Source organism: Salmo salar, chromosome ssa01 (assembly GCF_905237065.1).
Source record: "Salmo salar chromosome ssa01, Ssal_v3.1, whole genome shotgun sequence".
Classification (NCBI taxonomy): Eukaryota; Metazoa; Chordata; class Actinopteri; order Salmoniformes; family Salmonidae; genus Salmo; species Salmo salar.
This window is the reverse complement of record NC_059442.1, coordinates 75,777,682-75,803,002: the sequence shown is the minus strand read 5'-3', so window position 1 is coordinate 75,803,002 and position 25,321 is coordinate 75,777,682. Positions and strand designations below refer to the sequence as shown.

The window sequence follows — 25,321 nt, the reverse complement described above, 5'->3', positions numbered from 1 at the left end:
GGGCTTTTTCTGTTTAGGAGGAATACCTAGAAACACAGCATGCACGCACGCACAAACAGGGCTTTTTCTGTTTAGGAGGAATACCTAGAAACGTAGCACGAACACCCGTGCACACACACAGTCTGAGGATGGAACACCTGGAGACGCTGTGATTATATGAGCCGGTTGCCTTAACTACGACCCCAGTTAGCCCAGAAGTTGCCACCTTTGACCTTAGCTGCATGATCACGACAGGGTACCCAGGCCACGTGGCAATCACACACATATGCACAAACACACACAGGGTGGGCAGTTTAACCCCAGTATGTCGAGGGGATGTCATGGCTAATAAGTGGACATCTGGTAGAGTTACGACCATTAGTACAGCTCTGAGTCTCGGACCAAACAAACCAATGAAATCAGACTCCCTATGTCTTAAAGTATACAAGCACTTTCATCTCCAAGATATGAAGAATAAGGACAAACAGAAGTTCTCTGTGTTCAGATAATGATTGATTCAAGAGGAAAGCATTGCAGAAATGACTTGGAAGCAATGCATACATTTGTGTTGCATGTGTCCTATAATTCTACATCCTCTCATCAACTAAATGTATAGGCCTAACCCAATACTTCTCCAATTACTTTTTTTCTTCTTCATCTATTTGTATTTTATAAGGTAAATAAATTGAGAACACAATATAATTTATAACGACGATGTCGAGAAGAGCTGCATTAGATTGAATTACCCAATTGGAAGCTCCACATTCAAGTTCAATACCACGACAGTGAAGACATAGTCTCTTGTTGCCCTTGACAGTGGAGGAGGAGGGTTAAATTGTGTAGGAAGACACAGGATACCTCATTACACCACAGGGCGACTCAACATTAATGTCTTACGTGCATATCCCTCCGCTTGGCTGTAGCCTCGTACCAGGAACTATATCCAGAGTGAGGTGCCGTCCCAAATGGCACCCAATTCCCTACATTATGCACTACTTTTGACGGGAGCCATATGGGCCAAGAACAAAAGTAGTGCACTATAGGGAATAGAGTGCCATTTGGGACGTATGTTAGCCTTCTCAATAATGCAGAAGCAGCTAACAGCCATTGTGATGGATGAGGGAAGCCTCTTATTTCACCTGAGGAAAAGAGTTGAACAACAACTAGGTTCTTCCATGACAAGGCTATTAGTATTAGGACATAACAGAAGTAGAATAACAGTATAGCCTAGGACATCTATTTGTATGGTGTCACCATTCTCTCAAAAGACCTTCCTTCCAACCTCATGCTTTACTTTACCACAATTGTTCAGGAACCTTAAGGCTTTTGTGATCAAATGTTTTTTTTTTAATATAAGTTACACAAAACAGATACATATGGACAGAAAAAACAAGTGTCAAGACCAAACAGTTCCCATCTCACCCTCCACCCACAGGACTTCCCCAACCCAAAGTTAGATTAGTGGTTCTCAATAGCAGTCTTTTTACAGTCATACGTTGATGAAAGAGTAAATCTGTTTATTTCACTCGCCCCATGCATGCGTCCTACAGCTATTTCCATGTTTATAATGTCCATGAATGATAGCAGCCACTGCTGTCTGTTGAAAGAATGAGGAGCCTGCCAATGTAAGGCTTCAGTAACAAAAAGAAAATTGGCTGCTGTTAAATCGCTGTTTGACAGATAAGTCAACAGTAGTGTCATCATTTAACAATAAAATGGATGGTGAACATGGTACATTTCTACCCATTATGTCAGATAGACAGGATGAGACAACAGAAAAGTAAAATCCCTGGGAGCTCCCAAACCATATGAAAAAATGTGCCAGGAGTTCCCTGCGGGCACATTGAGCAATTTGGGGCTTGTCTAGCCTTCATCTTAAATAGTTTTCATGGTGTGCGGTAAGTTCTATGGGAAGAATTGTAATGTATGATTTGATGGTTGAGGTTTCTTAATGAAATTGATATGTTGGACCAAACTCTGGTCCAATTACTCACAATGCTACATATGAAAAGGTCTTTCTTCCATGATGTACAGTATGTGAAGAGATAGGTTTATGAGTCTAACGCCAGTTCTAACCACTCTTCTGCTCTCTCAGTTGAACTCAGAAAGCTCTTTTCACAGAGCTCAGTGAGCTCACTTGCTCTGTTTTTCTGATAAACATAGCTGTCCAATCCTTCAATCATTCAAATAAAACCCTCTACAGTTTCTACTCTTTGTATAGAAAAATCTGTTCATGATTTCATAGCCTGAGGCTATGAGAGAGAGAGAGCGAGACAGAGAGAGATGAGTGTTACTCCAGTGTGAGAGGTCAACTCCAGTACCAGGGGGGGTCCATTCCCAGAAAGACAAAACAGAGCCTGTTCATTCTCCAGCTCACCCCATCCATCCCTGTTTCCTCATTCCCTTAACACATCATTCCTTCACCCTCAACCCTCACCACCCACTCTCCCTCCATTCATCCCCTCCAAACACCCCTCCTCCTCAATCAGTCACCCAAACCCCTTCATCTCCTCACCCATTCCGTTCATCGTCCTCCTCTCTCCCCTCATTCTCCTCCTCTCTCCCCTCATCCAAACAGTGGTGGCACCAGTAAACCATCAGTCTTCTTCCCCCATTAGCACTGACACAGTGATAATCAGACAGACCGAATGAGGAAACTAACTCCACCTTATAAATTACAGAGCTGTGGTGATCGATTCTCTCCTTTCCCTCTCTCTGTCACTCTCTCTGGGCTAAACTTCTCCTAAAAGTTATAATAAGAGTTTTGTTACTAACAGCAAAGTTTGCTATTAGCTAAACCCACCACTGCACTGAGGTTTACTGTCATCTCGAGCTCTCAATTAGAAAAGAGATGGGACTTTGTGTTAAACAAGGGTTAGACCATATTCAAAGAGGCTTTTGCGCAGTGTCTTAAGAAATGCCTAAAATAGGCTAATCAAATAGTTTGATTAGCTGGTAACATCATTACAAATCCTACCACCCAATTTCCTCCAGTGAATGGAAAGAGAACAGCCCTCTCAGTTAGGCAAATAGCATTCTAGTCACATTCAAAACGTAGGAAATTGTCTGGTTAAAAACTCCATAACAAATTATAACCTGGAAAAGGTCAGAGGGGGCATTTCCAAGTTGGAGCTGGCGTGTTGAAGTCAATGTCAAGGTCTTTCTCGGTGTCTGCTATAAAGACATCAGGCTTATATAGTCCCTCGCTGGCCATGAAATTAAAGGACATTAATCCTGAGGGACTGGGGTTGTTAGGCTGGCTCTGGTTGGCAGCCAATGGAGGACTGATTCACTGCTGACTGCCTTGTAGTGAAAAGGCAGTAAACCAACCTGTAGGGACTAATTTCCATACAAATCACTATCAAGTAGAATCAGTCTGATCAGAAGGAAGAGAAGGGTGTGTGCACGTGTGCACGTGTGTCTGTCAGTCTGCCTGTGTGTCACTATGCATTTATGCATGCCCATGTGTTCGTGTTTTTAGGGTGTGCACAACAATATCTTTGTCCCCCATGTGGTGAGTGTGTATGTGGTGAGTGTGTATGTGGTGAGTGTGTATGTGGGAGTTTGTTGTGAGTTGAAGCTTATTAAAAGGCGGCTACAAGCACCACTCCATTGATCTACATGCTTGCGTGCATTTTACTCTAGCTAGTGACAGCATTTGAACTTCCGGTACCGGTGTTACATGCCTGTTTATAAATAGTAGCTAGCTGGCTACATGTCAGGCTAATCTTGTCTATGCTTTACGATGCTACTTTTTAGCCACAGAAGATGAAGCAAATATGTCTCTCTATAAATGACAATAGATTGAACTACTCAGGAGAATAAAAAATAACTGAGAAAATGGCGAGTTGGTCCAGTGAAGAGAATACACGAGCTGGAGAATACACGTCTGTTGTTCAACCTATGTGAAGCGATGACGAGGAAAGACATTTTCAATACTTTCAGATGTCGGATGCCAGATTTGACGACTTGCATCAGCGGCTTCCCCCTAACCTCTAGCACGAGAGAACTCACAGCTTGACCGTAATTGCTTCAGGAAGGCTGTCTTTGACACGTTTTTTTGCCAGTGGCAGCACACAGAAGTGTCCTGAAGGAGGAATTTGTTGCTTATCCCTCTATGGAAAAAATGGGCTTCACCATGGTCGACGTGAACGCATAGCCGGGAGAGAGATGCAGGAATCTTTTCCTGAAGCAAGTTGGGCTCCCAACTCGTTACAGGCCATCTGCTACTACCAAGGCCAAAGAGCTTGCCGGGGACCCAAACACAGAGCCCATGTTTTCGTGGAAGACGAGGCATTCCCTCTGATGGTAAACCTAATGTGACCATATCCAGGTAAGATACGCTTAATACATGTGACTGTACATATGTGAAAATGATTGCATGGACGTTGTAATTATATGCCTCATAAATGTGATCTGGCATCCCGGTAAGAGGATGGGGGCCTATGTCCAAAGCATTGCCTGCACAGATGTTACAGTACACATTTGGCAGCCTTCATGTTCCTGTTCAATACTAATGGAAAAGCTTATTTTATTCAAAGATTCTTCTGGCTTTAATGAAAAATTTCAGAGAACTGCTTTGGGATCCTTGCTGCAAGATGGAGGATCCTGAGACGAGCCCTTGAGGTTGCCCCAGCTGGTCAAGTGCCTTTCCAGGATGCTGCGATCACGTGTGGCAGCCTACAGTAAATGTTGGAGTGTGGTTTGGAAAACGTGCGCACATACACTAAGTGTACAAAACATTAGGAACACTTTCAGAACAGTCTCTATTCGTCGGGGCATGGACTACAAGGTGTTGAAAGCGTTCCACAGGGATGCTGTCCCATGTTTATTTCAATGCTTCCCACAGTTGTGTCAAGTTGGCTGGATGTCCTTTGGGTGGTGGACCATTCTTGATAAACAGGGGATACTGTTGAGTGTGAAAAACACAGCAGTGTTGCAGTTCTTGACACAAACCGGTGCGCCTGGCATCTACTACCATACCCCGTTCAAAGGCACTTGAATATTTTGTCTTGCCCATCTACCCTCTGAAGGGCACACATACACAAAACATGTCTCAATTGTCTCAAGTCTTATAAATCCTTCTTTAACCTGTCTACTCCCCTTTATCGACACTGATTGAAAAGTTGTGTCTGGACTACGAGGGACCTCCGCCGACGACTCAATCTGCACCCATCGCATCATCGTCCATAACAAACAGGGTAGGCAGGGGTATTGAGGGTGTGCAACATTTATTTTCTGTTAAATAAATAACATTGTTTAGCAAAGATTTTTTGGCAAAGATCTTTACCGAAAACATGTGTTGTGATTGGAGCTCTGGATTTTCTACACTGCATTTTTTAAACAAAAATAGCAGAGATGTGCTTTAGAATTAACAACTTGGATTAAATATGACGATGTTTGCCTTTCCGTGGTTTGTATAGCCTACTACTGAATATGGTGCAAATGTATGCTCAGATATGTCAACTTCATGTGAAGAAGCACAATGATTTTGGGCACCTGAACAGGTAAAATAATTTGTCCGCTGGACATTTCATGAGTCGAATTTAGACCATTTTCTATCAGACATACGAGGATGAACAACAACAACACCTCAGAATATAAAGTAACAGCCTACCTGTTAGGCTACAACGACCAAGAGCTATCATTCTTCTTTAACTTTTAATTCCATCATTTTAATTTAATCTTCCATTGATTAGATATTTCCTAACTTTTGCCCCACATGAAGGCTCTATGACTGTAACAACTGCTCCCGAGTGGAGCATCTCAGTGCAAAAGGCGATACTACAGTCCCTGGTTCGAATTCAGGCTGAATCACATCCGCCCGTGATTGGGAGTCCCATAGGGCGGCGCACATTTGGCCCAGCGTCGTCCGGGTTTGGCCGTCATTGTAAATAAGAATATGTTCTTAACTGACTTGCCTAGTTAAATAAAGGTGAATTTATTATTTTTTTTATTTTTTATTCTGCTTTGATGATTTATGATTGGACGACAACAACAACACTGTGAAAAGCAAAGAGCAGCAACATAAATGACAATTTCTCTCTCTCTCCATCTCTACTGTTAGCAGTCACGTTCGGATCTGTATGGGTCCTTTCGGACAAGTCAGTTAAAATTACACATACCAAGAACCGTGACAATCATATCAGATCAGATCCGACCCAGACCCATGACATTAATTAGAATTCTGCATCTGGACCTGCTCGGGTCCCAGATATTCAGGTACAGGTGGATCTGTGAAGACCTCTAGTGTGCGTTCCCCCGGGCTAAGTGCCATAGAATTTCTGTGACAATAGACTAGAACAGCACAAGGACAGAACTACATACATTTTAAGCATTTCTTTAAGCTTTGCGAGTGATAAGGACAAGTTTAATGTCGGACAACAACAGAATGTTCATTTATTTAATGCGTGCCAAAGCTGGTGAGATGAAAGGGGAAGTTTTATACTGAGGCATTGGCAGGACTTTTAAACATATTACCACATTCATGCTTCAGTTGGCCAAAGTAAAAGTACAGGAGTTGTTACTAGCAATACCATTCAGATATACAGAAAAAGGCGGCAAAAAGTTGACATGGTAAAGTTGCCGGCTTTTCGTCATGGTATGACAGGGATATTTCTCTGTATTTCTGTCCTATAACCTGATCATACCATAATTGGGTTCAAAATCCACACAGAGGTGTCATTTACACTTACTATAACAAGTATTTTCTGACACTATACAACCCATGAGTTCATGTCATACATATATGGATGTTCAAAACACCATGCACAATATAGCTGCCTGAAAATGATTAAAAAATGATAGCTTTCCGAAAGTAATAAGAGAAAGAGAAGCCTATTTAAGGTTGTACAGAGATTTGTAAACAGGCTTTGACAAACATACATATATGTATGACATGAACTCATGGGTTGTATAGTTTCAACGTGAAAGATGACACTGATTGGTCAGTCAAAAGTCTGCGGAAGACTACCAGACAATGTTTTTTTAGCAAGCGGGTGTTTATTGGAAATCATGGCTCAAGCTTTGTGACAAATCCAATAGATGGTTTACCAATCACATGAATGAAACATAGCCGCGGGAAGTAGGGGTTTGAGGATGCTGCAGTACCCCCTAAAAAATAAGAATAAAAAAAATAGATAAAAATAAATAAAATGTAATCAATATTTTCCCACAAAAATAGTGCACTGGGCCTTTACTAGTATTAGCGGACCAATTTAGACAATTGTAGTGGAGGCAAAAAAAATGACATAGGTGCAAAGTCATGGGCAAAGGCACAAAATATCCACATTAAATTAAACGTTTTTCTTGATCAAATAACATGGAAAACAACCACTTTTTGAAGTATTAATTTCCTATCATTACAAACCACTTAATTACTATATTGTACATAGGCTGGTCATCTAGGTTTGTACCTGTAGACTTCCCATTACCATGTAGAAAAACAATGCACAATACAGTAATTGAGCCATCAAGTGGTTTGTGATGATGTGGCTCAGTTGGTAGAGCATGGCGCTTGCAATGCTAGGGTTGTGGGCACGGCCGGCCCACTCATTAGGCGCCCGCCTATAGTGGCAGATTGACGAGGGCGGCATTTTCTGAGCTAAACTGACCAAGACGCACCTCCAACAACAACACATAAAACCTCACGTAATTCTGTCCCAAAACAATGACAATTTCTCAACCAGTGGCATAAGGGCTTTTTAGGTGAGCGTAGATTCCGCCCTGTGATAAGCAGTGCCCACTTTGTCAAAGAAAGTGCAAAATATTGTCCATTCTCAGCATGCCTCTTCAGGGTGCTGATGGAGAGACACATCGCTGTGGTGCCCTACCAACGTTCCGTCAAAAAGATCATCCAACATAAATCATGTAGCAGATAGGATATGGTAGAAAGAGTATGTGGCCTTTTCTGTAGCCTACAGGCTGGAGATAAAATGTATGACAATGTAATGAGATGGACACATCAAATAACCTAACCTAAATGGTGCCCAATCAACAACAAAAAATGTGCTGTCATGTTCCCACTGTGGAAACAAATAGGCTCCCGATAACTCCTGATAAAGTCAGGTATCAACATCTGAAAAATAAGTATTTTCAACTTTCATTCAGAACCAAAATTGAACCTAACTTCAACGTCTGGAAAATATGTTTTTTACACGTCTTTTCAACGTCATTTTGCTTACTGGGGATATTTTTGTTTTGTGGGGCAGCATTTTTTGGTCTCGTTTAAGGAGGCAGAACAGCAAGGACCAGCCCTGGTTGTGGGTTCAATTCCCACAGGGGACCAATATGAAAAAGGAATAAATAGACCATTTCAGTTTTCACATAGAAATAAGTTATATTTGCAAAGTATTTTAAGAAACTGGAAAGCATATATCATGCAAGTATTTTTATATTCCACAAGTATTATCAGATTAACTGTTTTGTACAGATAATTATCAGAGTCAAGTTACAAATGCTGTTAAACACTCAAATACATTTAGTTTTTTTAAAGTCACAACACTGGGCCTTTATTAGTCCTGTATAGAAACCAATATATATATATGCAGGGCGGCCAGATTTCTATGCATCCCCCAGTCGGGGGAAAAATCACAGCATCCCCACCCCCAAACTTCATGCAGCAATGAGGGTACCACTTCCTGAGAAATTTTATTAAGAGCCCTGACGATGGCTGTAAACATGAACACGCAACGCTTGCTGTACAGTTTTTTTTAAACATAAGGAACATATCTTTCATATCAAGCAGAAATAATTTTCACACAAAAAATTACAGGTTCGACTACCATTATGAAAGCAGAATAATTAGCTTGCGCCAAACACCTGTGTGTAAGCTAACTCGGAACTCGGGAAGTGTAGTTTGGTCAAATGGAGGCACCCATAGCTGTATGGAACTGTGCAAAACTGCTACAGTAAGTGTATTTTGTGTGATGTATTGTTGTCTCTACCTTCTTGCCCTTTGTGCTGTTGTTTGTGCCCAATAATGTTTGTACCATGTTGTGCTGCTACCATGCTGTGTTATGTCTTTCTGCCATGCTATGTTGTTGTCTTAGGTCTCTCTTTATGTAGTATTGTGGTGTCTCTATTGTCGTGACGTGTGTTGTCCTATATTTTAATTTTATTATTTGTATTTTTAATCCCAGCCCCGTCTCCGCAGGAGGCTTTTTGCCTTTTGGTAGGCCATCATTGTAAATAAGATTTTTTTTATTTATTTTAAGGATTTTTTCTCGTTGATGAAAGTGCCACATACTGTATGCTTCGAAAGCCGTATCGCAAGCGATGATTATTGACGTTTCGAAACATTAAAAAACAGCTTCGGGATTGGAGTTCACCTGAGCCAGTCGTGGGAGAAACTAATCGCTGAAAAATGTAGGGAGAAGGCAGAATGCCGCCTGTTGATCACTCGCCCATTGACAGTTTCTCAGGCTTTTATTTTCATTAGCCTATATCCAACACATTTTCTCTCTCGAGGCTAAGTGCTGTGTAAACAAAGTATTTCCCAAAGAGTCCCTATATAAATTCTGGAGAGTGGGGACTCAAGTCAATACTTATCAATGGGGTTAGATCATTTTCTTATGGAAGAAAATAATTTATTGTGCGCCATGATGGCAATGGCCATTCATATATATTTTGTTGCACAGGCAACATGTTCTCATATGTAATGTAAAAATAATTAAACAAAGTATAAATAGTAATGGTAGAATAATAATTCCGGCACATACCCACTGCTTTGATGACAAACCCTTTGGGTGACCTCAGCGCTCTGCGCATCCAAGCTTCCCTCAACACCTCTAGGTTGTTGGCATTCCCATGGACGAACAGGACCAAATTCTCCATCCATCCGTGGAAGTAAACTTCAGCTACCGCTTTCACAAGTCTTTTGTTCCAAAAACTGCGCAGATTTTGCGCTTTGAAATCCGTAAAAATCTCCTGACCACTCGCACTGTTCCCGTTGTATTTCCCTCCACCGGTGATTCTCGAGCTCTCCTCTTCCTTGCAGAAGACCAGCGCGAGCGAGGCGGTCGACAGTTGGACGACCCGCTGTTGTTGTGACATTTTTGTTATCGCCGATTCACTCGATTCTAGGAGAAATATCATGCTACAGACATCATCACACAACGAAGCACGTATTTCCCACCCAAAATATCCTTGGAACGCTAGAATTTGTAAAACATTCCGACAGTGCCAAGTGATCTGAGCGGAGCGCAGACTGTGGTAGTTTCTCCTGCTTCCAAGGTAACCAGTGGTGAATCTGGCAGAGGAGGCGGAGGGATCAGCTAGTTGTGACAGGGCCAATAAAAGTAGTCTCGGGTTAGCTATTGAAATGCAATTCAACTGGAACTTGACAGACAGGTGCGAATCTCGACTTTTACCTATATACGGTCTATGGCTTTTACGCATTGGCATAATAATAATGCGCATATTATGTAGGCTAAGGCTGTCCTTATACAAGAGAGCACTCTAAACCCAAATACACTTACCATGTTGCCTATAATACACCTCTTACAATGTAATTATTTAACACATGTTACATAATAGCACATTAATGTCTAATAAGGGCTGGTATTAAAATTATATTCTGGATGACATTGAAATTGGGCCTACCAAGGGGCTTTTCTGAAGTCAATAATATTCAACAGTTCTTAGTCATTTAATTGTGTAGGCTCCATAATAATATCATGAACGCAAGACTTTATGCAAGAAAAGATATGTACAAATGCCCTTACTCACAGAACACACAACACAGATCTTGTTTGTTCAGAATACATCAGTAGCTCAGGGTAAGTGTTGGCATCAGACCAGCTCCAATGCTTCCTTGTAAAACACTTGGTTCCTGTTCAAGGTTTTTCTTATAAATGGTTGCTACATCAGAAAGACCATGGGATAGCTCAGAGCCAGGCTTGAAAGCAACTTTTGTTGAGGGCTAGGTCCTTTACATAAGGAAAAACTCACTAGACTGTGCTGCTCGGGGTTACTTGCTTCCAACAGACAAATCATTTGATTCCGATAAGAACATTTTTGCAAAATGGTGCCATAGTTCTTTAGTATTGCTACATGGAACGTACATGCAATGCCACAGGTTACAAGAAAAACTCACTCAGTGGCTCTAAAAAGTTTGGCAACCACTGCCCTATATAGATACTGTAGCTACAATGAGAACCATTCCCTCCCAAATGCTTTTACTACAGACACCCCCATTAGGCCAGGCTTTTTCTCCAGCTTTAAGCAGGCCCAGTCAGAGCCACAGATAGACAGATATTATATCAGTCTTAGAGAGCCCCTAAGGTCTGTCTATAGTTTCAGGGGCACTCAGAGCCCTGTAGAAGTAAAGGGGCCACCCTGACTCGCTGTGGTATTAAGCTCAGTGCTGGAACAGGATATTGCGTTTCCTCCGTACATGAAAAGGATACATCACCCAAGCTACACATGATGAATTATGTGCTGTGTTTTACCCGCGGAGGAGGAAGGGGATGTGAGGGGAGGGGAGAGGAGTGCAGTTACAAGGCAAAGGCATATGGGGTTGGCAGAGATATATTTTGTGGTGGCCTATACCAGAAAACAAATGCCTACTTTTGCTAAAGCTTTATTTTACTGTCTGTTGTTCACCTAGTATCCGGCATTCGACAACTTCTTTACTACCTGAAAATATAGACACTCCATATCATTCCTTCCGCAGCCTTGGGGGGGCAGTGTGGTCGCTTGGTTCCTTGATCTGATCTACGCTATATAGGCTATTCATCAAAGTAGCGTATTTTGCATTAATAACTAAATATAATCTCAGCGACTGTTCAAACAGTAAACCAAACAACAAGAATCCACCCAAACATATTTTGTTTACAAGTAATACCTAGTGATTCCAGGCTATTGTGAAATGGTAGAACCTGCCAACTAGCTAGACATGTGTTTTTTTTCTCCATAACCAAAACATGATGACATTCTATTTTTTAGCTGATTTGGGAATGAATACACAAACAGCATATCAAACTGGGATAATGTTTTAAGTTACACCAGCAAGTATACAAATATTTGCCAGGGCATATTTTTTTATAATAAATCTGATGATTTCAAATGGACATGTTGGAAGCTAAAAAGGTCAGCTAGCTTGCTATGTTTTTAGCCAGGCTAAAGCAAGGTATCAAGGCTCATGGCTATCTCCTACGAGCAAGGGAAGGAGACTCTTCCTTGTGTTCACAAAATGAAAAGGCAACAAAAAGTTGCTGTCGCCCTCTTGTGAGTGGGACCAGCAATGGTATCCTGTTCCAAAAAGGTGTCCACTAATCCCACTCCACCACCCAATTGCACGCATGCTGCTCATTGGGGTGAAGCTTGTAGTAACCTTGCAGTTGCTTATCAACAGATAGTTTGTTGATAGTATGAGCATCTACAGATGGACTATCCAAATAAAGTGGATCGATCTTTATTGTCCCTGAAGGACAATTCTTGTCAAGCATAGAAAAATCATATTGTTGTTGAATTCCCTGATGAAGACACAGTGCCTCTAGAAAGTATTCATACCCCATGACTTATTCCACATGTTTGTTGTGTTACAGCCTGAATTCAAAATGGATTTAAAAAAAATACCTCACCCATCTGATGACAAAGTGAAAATATGTTTTTAGGAATGTTCACAATTTTTTTTTTAATGAAATACAGAAATATCTAATTTACAGCATTCACACCCCTGAGTCAATACATGTTAGAACAACCTTTGGCAGTGATTACAGCTGTGAGTCTTTCTGGGTAAGTCTCTAAGAGCTTTGCACACCTGGATGGTACAATATTTGCATATTCTTTTTAAAATTAAATTCTTCAAGCTCTGTCAAGTTGGTTGTTGATCATAGCTAGACAGCCATTTTCAAGTCTAGCCATAGTTCTTCAAGCGGATTTAAGTCTAAACTGTAACTAGGCCACTCAGGAACATTCAATGTCATTTTAGTAAGCAACTCCGTGTATATTTGGCTTTGTGTTTTAGGTTATTGTCCTGCTGAAATGTGTATTTGTCTCCCAGTGTCTGTTGGAAAGCAGACAACCAGGTTTTCCTCTAAGATTTTGCCTGTGCTTAGCTCTATTCCGTTTATTTTTATCATAAAATAAAATATGCTTGAAAATATAAAGAGTGGTTCTCAGCGACTTGTTGTTGGATTTTCCCTAAACATAAAGACATAAACATAAAGTTAATTTCTTTGCCACATTTTTTGCAGTTTTACTTTAGTGCCTTATTGCAAACAGAATGCCCTTTTTTACGAGGCATTGGAAAACCTCCCTGGTCTTTGTGGTTGAATCTGTTTGAAATTCACTTCACTGCTCGACTGGGGGACCTTACAATTATCTGTATGTGTGGGGTACAGAGATGAGGTAGTCATGTTAAACACTATTATTGCACAGTGAGTCCACACAACTTATTATGACACTTGTTAAGCACATTTTTACTCCTGAACTTATTTAGGCTTGCCATAACAAAGGGGTTTAATACTTATTGACTCAAGACATTTCAGCTTTGGAAACATTTCAAAAACATAATTAAACTTTGACATTATGGGGTATTGTTTGTTGGCCAGTGACACAATCTCAATTTAATAAATTTTTAATTCAGGCTGTAACAACAACATGTGGAAAAAGTCAAGGGGTGTGAATACTTTCTGAAGGCACTGTAGTTGGCAGACTGTGGGTAACTTCGTGGGAAGGTAACAATGGTAGTTGGGAGCCACTCCAGACTAGTATTTAGAATGTGAGGGGCCTTTGCCCCTAGATGTTTAGTCTACTGGTGGAACTGATTACCACAACGCATACTTCAGCAAGTTACTATAATTATATGAAATTCTGCACTCCTCTCCCATGATTTCATTTTGTCTGCATGCGCGTTTGTGTGTGTGTGTGTGTGCGCACGCGTACGTGCGTGCACACGTGTAGCTTTGAAACAATTACACCTGAGGCAGTATCAGATGTCTCTCTAGGTTTGTGTATGTCAGATATCCCTGATTGTATTATACTGTATGTTTCCAATCAGATATGTCAATGAAGTGAATGTTTAAACAAGACGACTGAATTTCCCCCTGCATGCCAATACATCGGTTACTACTACAACAGCTCTGGCTTTGGGACAGATTCGTACTAAACCCCAGAAATACTTTCCCGAATCCCCTATTCCTCCCTGGCCTAGAATAGCATGATTCATTCTAAAACCACTGTAGGACTCAACACATATGGAACACCCTCCCACAAAACCATAGCCATACTGAGACACTTAAGTGCGAGCCAAGCAAAAATGGTACCCAGTGCATTCATTTTGGCCAGAGCCTACTGCACTACTTTAGTCCAGAGTAAAGTAGTGCACTACATCGGAAATAGGGAGTCTACTGTTAGCCTATTGTTGATTGGAATTCTTTATTCCAAATCTCTCCAAGCTGTTTGGGTTGTCTCAGGAATCAGGATCTGTTACCATAGTGACCCAGCCCTTGTCAGGGGCAGTGACCTGGATGGAAGGGAGCTGTCAGAATCGGAGTCTTGGAGTTGGAATCAGCCATAGAAGAGAAAGGGTCAGGCCAAATGAGGTCAGGGTGATCATTAGAATGTCTGGTGTGAGCAATTCATTCTCCTGCCTGCCAATACTGCTGTCAAAGACCACGATAGATATCTGGATATGTCTGTCTGAGGGGCTTGAGTTTTTCCTGGTCAGCTCCCATGATCAGGAAAGACTCCTGGCCCTATACTCTGTCTTTCCATTCCTAACCAGTCAGAACAGAGATTCCTAATGTCTTTAATACATCTATGTACACTGACGAAGAAAAAAACCTGCAACATGCAACAATTTCAAAGATTTTCCTGAGTTGCAATTCAAATAAGGAAATCAGTCAATTTAAATCAATCTATAGATTAAGGCCTAATGAATTTCACATGACTGGGAATACAGATATGCAGATACAGATACCTTAAAAAAAAAAAAGTGGGTCTGAAAACCAGTCAGTATCGGGTGTGACCACCATTTGCCTCATGCAGCGCGACACATATCCTTCACATAGTTTGGTTCAGGCTGTTGATTGTGGCCTGTGGAATGTTGTCCCACTCCCCTTCAATGGCTGTGCGTAGTTTCTGGATATTGGCAGGAACTGGAACACGCTGTCATACACGTCGATCCAGAGCATCCCACACATGCTCAATGGGTGACATGTCTGGGGGAGGGTGCAGGCCAAGGATGAACTGAGACATTTTCAGCTTCCAGTAATTGTGTACAGATCCTTGCGACATGCGGCCGTGCATTATCATGCTGAAACATGGCATGACAATGATCCTCAGGATCTCGTCACGGTATCGCTGTGCATTCAAAGTAATAAAATACAATTGTGTTCGCTATCCATAGCTTATGACTGCCCATACCATAACCCCACTGCCACCATGTTGCACTCTGGTCACAACTTTGACATCACTTAACCACTTGCCACATGACCGATACAGTTGAAACCGGGATTCATCCGTGAAGGGCCCGCTTCTCCAGTGCCAGTGGCCATCGAAGGTGAGCATTTGCCCACTGAAGTCGGTTATAAACGTCGAACAGCAGTCAGATGGTGAGGACGACGAGCACGCAGATGAGCGTCCCTGAGACGGTTTCTGACATTTTGAGGAGAAAGTCTTTGGTTATGCAAACTGGTTGACACAGACGCCTCACAAGTCCTCAACTGGCAGCTTCATTAAATAGTACCCGCAAAACACCAGTCTCAACATCAACAGTGAAGAGACGACTCCGGGATGATGGCCTTCTAGGCAGAGTTCCTCTATCAAGTGTCTGTGTTCTTTTGCCCATCTTAATCTTTTTATTGGCTTTTTCTTTGCAACTCTGCCTAGAAGGCCAGTATCCCAGAGTCGCCTCTTCACTGTTGATGTTTGTTTCTCAAACTAGACACTCTAATATACTTGTCCTCTTGCTCAGTTGTGCACCGAGGTCTCCCACTCCTCTTTTTGTTCTGGTTAGAGCCAGTTTGCACTGTTCTTTAAAGGGAGTAGTACACAGCGTTGTACGAGATCTTCAGTTTCTTGGCAATTTCTCGCATGGAATTGCCTTCATTTCTCAGAACAAGAATAGACTGATGAGTTTCAGAAGAAAGTTCTTTGTTTCTGGCCATTTTGAGCCTGTAATCAAACCCACAAATGCTGATGCTCCAGATATTCAACTAGTCTAAAAAAGGCCAGTTTTATTGCTTCTTTAATCAGTACAACAGTTTTCAGCTGTGCTAACATAATTGCAAAAGGGTTTTCTAATGATCAATTACCCTTTTAAAATGATAAACTTGGATTAGCCAACATAACATGCCATTGGAACACGATGGTTGCTGAAAATGGGCCTTTGTACGCCTATATAGATATTCCATAAAAGACTGCCGTTTCCAGGTACAATAGTTATTTACAACATTAACAATGTTTACACTGTATTTCTGATCAATTTGATGTTATTTTAATGGACAAAAAACGTGCTTTTCTTTCAAAAACAAGGACATTTCTAAGTGACCCCAAACTTTTGAACGTTAGTGTACATGTGGAGACTGACTGCCTGTGGATAAAATTACCTGTAATTCATTGTCTTTACAGCGTGGAAGCAATACTGGGAGGCTGGTGGGGGATCAACAATGATGACAGTTTATTAATGTAAGAAAGAACGTCACTACATACATCATGTAGGGTAGAAATCAAACATGATTGAATGGATTAATATGTATAGTTGAAGTCGGAAGTTTACATACACCTTAGCCAAAGACATTTAAACTCAGTTTTTCACAATTCCTGACATTTAATCCTAGTAAACATTCTCTGTCTTAGGTCAGTTAGGATCACCACTTTATTTTAAGAATGTGAAATGTCAGAATAATAGTAGAGTGATTTATTTCAGCTTTTTATTTCTTTCATCGCATTCCCAGTGGTTCAGAAGTTTACATACACTCAATTAGTATTTGGTAGCATTGCCTTTAAATTGTTTAACTTGGGTCAAACATTTCGGGTAGCCTTCCTCAAGCTTCCCACAATAAGTTGGGTGAATTTTGGCCCATTCCTCCTGACAGAGCTGGTGTAACTGAGTCATTTTTGTAGGCCTCCTTGCTCGCACACGCTTTTTCAGTTCTGCCCACAAATTTTCTATAGGATTGTGGTCGGGGCTTTGTGATGGCCACTCCAATACCTTGACTTTGTTGTCCTTAAGCTATTTTGCCACAACTTTGGATGTATGCTTGGGGTCATTGTCCATTTGGAAGATCCATTTGCGACCAAGCTTTAACTTCCTGACTGATGTCTTGAGATGTTGCTTCAATATATCCACATAATTTTCCTCCTCATGATGCCATCTATTTTGTGAAGTGCACCAGTCCCTCCTGCAGCAAAGCACCCACACAACATGATGCTGCCACCCCCGTGCTTCACGGTTGGGATGGTGTTCTTTGGCTTACGAGCGTCCCCCTTTTCCCTCCAAACATAACGATGGTCATTATGGCCAAACAGTATTATTTTTGTTTCATCAGACCAGAGGACATTTCTCCAAAAAGTACAATCTTTGTCCCCATGTGCAGTTGCAAACCATAGTCTGGCTTTTTTAAATGGCTGTTTTGGAGCAGTGGCTTCTTCCTTTCTGAGCGGTCTTTCAGGTTATGTCGATATAGGACTAGTTTTACTGTGGATATACAGTCGTGGCCAAAAATGTTGAGAATGACACAAATATTAATTTCCACAAAGTTTGCTGCTTCAGTGTCTTTAGATATTTTTGTCAGATGTTACTATGGAATACTTAAGTACAAGCATTTCATAAGTGTCAAAGGCTTTTATTGACAATTACAGGAAGTTGATGCAAAGAGTCAATATTTGCAGTGTTGACCCTTCTTTTTCAAGATCTCTGCAATCCGCCCTGACACGCTGTCAATTAACTTCTGGGCCACATCCTGATTGATGGCAGCCCATTGTTGCCATGGACCCAAAATATCGATGTTTTGTTCCCTGAGCCACTTAGTTATCACTTTTGCCTTATGGCAAGGTGCTCCATCATGCTGGAAAAGGCATTGTTCGTCACCAAACTGTTCCTGGATGGTTGGGAGAAGTTGCTCTCGGAGGATGTGTTGGTACCATTCTTTATTCATGGCTATGTTCTTAGGCAAAATTGTGAGTGAGCCCACTCCCTTGGCTGAGAAGCAACCCCACACATGAATGGTCTCAGGATGCTTTACTGTTGGCATGACACAGGACTGATGCTAGTACTCACCTTGTCTTCTCCGAACAAGCTTTTTCCTGTACCTTTTGCAGAATATCAGTCTGTCCCTGATGTTTTTCCTGGAGAGAAGTGGCTTCTTTGTTGTCCTTCTTGACACCAGGCCATCCTCCAAAAGTCTTCACCTCACTGTGCGTGCAGATGCACTCACACCTGCCTGCTGCCATTCCTGAGCATGCTCTGTACTGGTGGTGCCCCGATCCCGCAGCTGAATCAACTTTAGGAGACAGTCCTGGCGCTTGCTGGACTTTCTTGGGCGCCTTGAAGCCTTCTTCACAACAATTGAACCGCTCTCCTTGAAGTTCTTGATGATCCGATAAATGGTTGATTTAGGTGCAATCTTACTGGCAGCAATATCCTTGCCTGTGAAGCCCTTTTTGTGCAAAGCAATGATGACGGCACGTGTTTCCTTCCTGTTAACCATGGTTGACAGAGGAAGAACAATGATTCCAAGCACCACCCTCCTTTTGAAGCTTCCAGTCTGTTATTCGAACTCAATCAGCATGACAGAGTGATCTCCAGCCTTGTCCTCATCAACACTCACACCTGTGTTAACGAGAGAATCACTGACATGATGTCAGCTGGTCCTTTTGTGGCAGGGCTGAAATGCAGTGGAAATGTTTTTGGGGGATTCAGTTAATTTTCTTGGCAAAGAGGGACTTTGCAATTAATTAGAATTCATCTGATCACTCTTCAAAACATTCTGGAGTATATGCAAATTGCATCATACAAACTGAGGCAGCAGACTTTGTGAAAATTAATATTTGTGTCATTCTCAAATCTTTTGTCCACAACTGTAGATCATTTTGTACCTGTTTCCTCCAGCATCTTCACACGGTCCTTTGCTGTTGTTTTGGGATTGATTTTGCACTTTTCGCACCGAAGTACGTTAATCTCTAGGAGACAGAACGCGTCTCCTTCCTGAGTGGTATGACGGCTGCGTAGTCCCATGGTGTTTATACATGCGTACTATTGTTTGTACAGATGAACGTGGTACCTTCAGGCGTTTGGTAATTGCTCCCAAGGATGAACCAGACTTTTTTTTCTGAGGTCTTGGCTGATTTCTTTTGATTTTCCCATGATGTCAAGCAAAGAGGCACTGAGTTTGAAGGTAGGCCTTGAAATACATCCACAGGTATACCTCCAATTGACTCAAATGATGTCAATTAACCTATCAGAAGCTTCTAAAGCCATGACCACATTTTCTGGAATTTTCCAAGCTGTTTAAAGGCACAGTCAACCTGGTGTATGTAAACTCCTGACCCACTGGAATTGTGATATAGTGAATTATAAGTGAAATAATCAGTCTGTAAACAACTGTTGGAAAAATTACTTGGGTCATGTACAAAGTAGATGTCCTAACCGACTTGCCAAAACTATAGTTTGTTAACAAGAAATTTGTGGAGTGGTTGAAAAACAAGTTTTAATGACTCCAATCTAAGTGTATGTAAACTTTCGACTTCAACTGTACATTTATACGTTGAATTGCCCCTCAAATAGTATAGAAAAGTATTTCACGTTCACTTCATACCAAGGTTGTTTCAGTAAGGCTTCATATTTTCACCAGGATTCTTCAATTAGAATATTGTTTTCCATATTTCATAGTATTTCGGTTTTTGTATGATGTATCAGCCTAGGAGGAGAGATGATATGTCTCCCAATGCCAAGTTGCCAACTCAGGCACTCTCTAATTCCTATTTTATTATGACAGGCTACTCCCCCAGCCCACTCCCTCTGCTGTTAACATCAAAGCAGCCTGGACCTGGTTCCTGTTCAAGCCTAATAGTGTGTATTGATGTTTATAAGACAGAAACAAGCGAATGCCCGGGTGCTTTAGTGGATAAATCAACATGCATGCAGGCACACACACACACACGCGCACACACACATACAGGGTGCAGACAGCCACCGACTAAGGTACTGAGAGCCGGCTCGGTCGTATAACTTGATTGCTGAAGTCAGATCCTAAATTGGGTCGTCTTGTTTTAATAACTTGTGGATGGGAGGAGAAGGTTTCCAAAACAGCACTTAACTCTCAGAGCATTATGTGAAAGTGCTCCCTGCTTTTAGATTTTCCAGGGTGGTTTTTACACATCAAAGAAAATACATGGGGATATATGGCCCATTGAGCAAATCAATCTCACTGAAAAATCAGCCTAAACTCAATAAGAAGTCGTGCATTTTTATTTTCATAGATCCATGATGTGTGTTGAGGGATGTGTGTGTGCTGTGCGTGTGTATGTGCATACAGTACCAGTCAAAAGTTTGGACACACCTACACATTCCAGGGTTTTTCTTTCTTTTTATTCTTTTCATGACTACCTCATGAAGCTGGTTGAGAGAATTCCATGAGTGTGCAAAGCTGTGATCAAGGCAAATGGTGGCTACTTTGAAGAATCTCAAATATAAAATATATTTTGGTTTGTTTAACACCTTTTTTGGTTACTACATGATTCCGTATGTGTTATTTCATAGTTTTGTTCTCTTCACTATTATTCTACAATGTAGAAAATAGTAAAAAATTAAGAAAAACCCTTGAGAGTATGTGTGTCCAAACTTTTGACTGGTACTGTACGTGGGAAAGGAACGTTCAGGAAGGTCCATACTGAGCAGGAAGCAGTAGCCAGGCATTCTCTCAGAGAACTGTTGAGTTGACAACTGGCAATCTGCTCAGTCATTCACACAAAGAAGGACCATAGCACCTTCCGACTCCAACGCACACAGCTCACAGTCTTATGGGAGTTGTTCACAGCTGCACTTCGAACCTGTGTGAGATGGGTGGGCTTCCTTTCTCTCGTCGCCATCGACACCACTGTGCACTGAAACCATCCAACGCAGACAGAAACCACCAATGTGGAGCTCACACTACAAGTGCATTGATCCAGGTGGTGTAGACAATAAAACGTGATTTCACAACATCCATTGTTATCACGTGGCCTTCTGGAATTCTGTGTACTTGTGCTACACTCTAGTCGAGAGGGTTTGAATGATACACTGATTTGAATTAGTGACATAAAGCATAACCAGGCATGCAAGATGTGGAATCACAGTGCATATGGTAACATTCACATGTGGTTCTTCTGCCAATGTATACTTATAGGAAATGTTTTACAAATATACATCCCTCCCATCCTTCTCAGTATGACTGAAACATGAAGACATTGGAGTGATTGGCTAACTACACAAACATGAGTTGTGATTCAGCCCTGTGTAGATCTGTTCTCCATCACCTGTCACCAAGTTAACATAGAGCCTAATGCAGAAGCTTAACTACATTACAGCCCAGGTCTAAATGGCCAGAGCTTTGAACTGAACAACCAAAGCCTGAAAACTGCTGTGGCGGAGCAACATCAAACATCCACCACATATGCGGTTCATTAGGGGACAAATACACACACATCCGGACACATGCATGCACACACAAAGGCAAAGAAGAGAACCCTCCCACTGTTCCTAGTGACCCCTGCACCAAGGTGACTTGAAGCATGCAGGAAATACCTCACTGTGACTTCCTGGACGGGGGGCACGGGGGTTCATTTGTGAATGACTCATTGTAACAACTGGTACGAACGGAAATTTGAAGGGCTGTGTATTTTTCTGCTTTTGTTCTCATAATGTTGCTTGCTGGATGTGTTGACCCCTGTTTGCATGCACCACCACGACAAAGCCAACTATGTAATTTCACAATGGAGATGTTTGTTTTTTCAAATTGCAGGCTGGTACCGGTAGCCGCTGGCTCCAACTGTATATGATTATCCTATTGAGTGACACGCTTTCCTTCAGGGCAGCTTACTGGAGTGCAATTAAGCTAAAATTGGCTTTTAACCCATTTGTAAACGCCAAGTGCAGATGAAGGCTAAGATTTATGTGCATATTGTCTGTGAAATCTGAAACATGCTATTAAATGTGATATTAGTGTGTGGAGTTTGACTTTTTGAACATCCTTTCAATTTTTTTGCAAGGAGATTATAACATGCAGAGACTTGTGGATGAGAGATGTTGCTACCTGACTGCCTATATTTATTATGTTTTGGAAAGGGTCAATAACTTTACAGTTTTACTTTAGTCAATTATATTGTAAATTACAATGTTTTATAGCAATGGGTTAAGTAGATGGACGCACACACAAAATAAAGCCACTCCTGTATATACAGTTTGTTAGTTAGGTACAGTGCCTTGCAAAAGTACTCATCCCCCTTGGTGTTTTTCCTATTTTGTTGCATTACAACCTGTAATTTAAATAGATTTTTATTTGGATTTCATACAATAGACATACACACAATAGTCCAAATTGGTGAAGTGAAATAAAAAGATTTCAAAAAAAAAAAATTGGAAAGTGGTGCTTGCTTATGTATTCACCCCCTTTGCCATGAAGCCCCTAAATAAGATCTGGTGCAACCAATTACCTTCAGAAGTCACATAATTTGTTAGATTGCACACAGGTGGACTTTATTTAAGGCTCACATGATCTCAGTATATACAGTTGAAGTCGGAAGTTTAAATACACCATAGCCAAATACATTTAAACTCAGTTTTTCACAATTCCTGACATTTAATCCTAGTAAAATGTCCCTGTCTTGGGTCAGTTAGGATCACCACTTCATTTTAAAAATGTGAAATGTCAGAATAATAGTTGAGTGATTTATTCAGCTTTTATTTCTTTCATCACATTCCCAGTGGGTCAGAAGTTTACATAGACTCAATTAGTATTTGGTAGCATTGCCTTTAAATTGTTTAACTTGGGTCAAACATTTTGGGTAGCCTTCCACAATCTTCCCACAATAAGTTGGGTGAATTTTGGCACATTCCTCCTGACAGAGCTGGTGTAACTGAGTCATTTTTGTAGGCCTCCTTGCTCGCACACGATTTTTCAGTTCTGCCCACAAATTTTCTATAGGATTGAGGTCGGGGCTTTGTGATGGCCACTCCAATACCTTGACTTTGTTGTCCTTAAGCTATTTTGCCACAACTTTGGATGTATGCTTGGGGTCATTGTCCATTTGGAAGATCCATTTGTGACCAAGCTTTAACTTCCTGACTGATGTCTTGAGATGTTGCTTCAATATATCCACATAATTTTCCTCCTCATGATGCCATCTATTTTGTGAAGTGCACCAGTCCCTCCTGCAGCAAAGCACCCACACAACATGATGCTGCCACCCCCGTGCTTCACGGTTGGGTTGGTGTTCTTTGGCTTACGAGCGTCCCCCTTTTCCCTCCAAACATAACGATGGTCATTATGGCCAAACAGTATTATTTTTGTTTCATCAGACCAGAGGACATTTCTCCAAAAAGTACGATCTTTGTCCCCATGTGCATTTGCAAACCATAGTCTGGCTTTTTTTAATGGCGGTTTTGGAGCAGTGGCTTCTTTCTTCCTTTCTGAGCGGTCTTTCAGGTTATGTCGATATAGGACTAGTTTTACTGTGGATATACAGTCGTGGCCAAGATTTTTGAGAATGACACAAATATTAATTTCCACAAAGTTTGCTGCTTCAGTGTCTTTAGATATTTTTGTCAGATGTTACTATGGAATACTTAAGTACAAGCATTTCATAAGTGTCAAAGGCTTTTATTGACAATTACATGAAGTTGATGCAAAGAGTCAATATTTGCAGTGTTGACCCTTCTTTTTCAAGATCTCTGCAATCCGCCCTGGCATGCTGTCAATTAACTTCTGGGCCACATCCTTATTGATGACAGCCCATTGTTGCATAATCAATGCTTGGGTTTTTGTTTGTCCACCTGCCTCTTGAGGATTGACCACACGTTCTCAATGGGATTAAGGTCTGGGGAGTTTCTTGGCGATGGACCCAAAATATCGATGTTTTGTTCCCTGAGCCACTTAGTTATCACTTTTGCCTTATGGCAAGGTGCTCCATCATGCTGGAAAAGGCATTGTTCGTCACCAAACTGTTCCTGGATGGTTGGGAGAAGTTGCTCTCGGAGGATGTGTTGGTACCATTCTTTATTCATGGCTGTGTTCTTAGGCAAAATTGTGAGTGAGCCCACTCCCTTGGCTGAGAAGCAACCCCACACATGAATGGTCTCAGGATGCTTTACTGTTGGCATGACACAGGACTGATGGTAGCGCTCACCTTGTCTTCTCCGAACAAGCTTTTTTCTGGATGCCCCAAACAATCAGAAAGGGGATTCATCAGAGAAAATGACTTCACCCCAGTCCTCAGCAGTCCAATCCCTGTACCTTTTGCAGAATACCAGTCTGTCTCTGATGTTTTTCCTGGAGAGAAGTGGCTTCTTTGTTGTCCTTCTTGACACCAGGCCATCCTCCAAAAGTCTTCACCTCACTGTCCATAGCACCACTTTAAGCCGTACACTCCACAGAGCTGGGCTTTACAGAAGAGTGGCCAGGAAAAAGCCATTGCTTTAAGAAAAAAAATAAGCAAACACGTGTGGGATGTGGGAGACCCCCCCAAACATATGGAAGAGGATATTCTGGTCAGATGAGACTAAAATTGAGATTTTTGGCCATCAACGAAAACGCTATGTCTGGCGCAAACCCAACACCTCTCATCACCCCGGGAACCCTATCCCCACAGTGAAGCATGGTGGTGGCAGCATCATGCTGTGGGAATGTTTTTCATCGGCAGGGACTGGGAAACTGGTCAGAATTGAAGAAATTATGGATGGTGTTAAATACGAGGAAATCCTTGAGGGAAACCTGTTTTAGTCTTCCAGAGATTTGAGACTGGGACGGAGGTTCATCTTCAAGCAGGACAATGACCCTAAGCAAACTGCTAAAGCAACACTTGAGTGGTTTAAGGGGAAACATTTAAATGTCTTGGAATGGCCTAGTCAAAGCTCAGACCTCAATCCAATTGAGAATCTGTGGTATGACTTAAAGATTGCTGTACACCAGCGGAACCCATCCAACTTGAAGGAGCTAGAGCAGTTTTGCCTTGAATGGGCAAAAATCCCTGTGGCTAGAGGTTCCAAGCTTATAGAGACATACCCCAAGAGACTTGCAGCTGTAATTGCTGCAAAAGGTGGCTCTACAAAGTACTGACTTTGGGAGGGGGGGGGGTTAATAGTTATGCATGCTCAAGTTTTCAGTTTTTTCTCTTATTTCTTGCTTGTTTCACAAAA

At 41.6% G+C, this 25,321-nt stretch overlaps 1 protein-coding gene across 1 annotated transcript in view; it reads right to left on the bottom strand.

The window, feature by feature from the left end:
* Positions 1-10,227, bottom strand: part of stox1 (storkhead box 1) — a 43,443-nt gene extending 33,216 nt beyond the window's left edge. Inside the window, exon 1 of the mRNA XM_014215040.2 lies at positions 9,699-10,227. Coding sequence (XP_014070515.1) covers positions 9,699-10,074 — 376 coding nt within the window. The 5' untranslated portion in view covers positions 10,075-10,227. The remainder of the gene's footprint in view (positions 1-9,698) is intronic.
* Between the last annotated feature and the right edge of the window lie 15,094 nt (positions 10,228-25,321).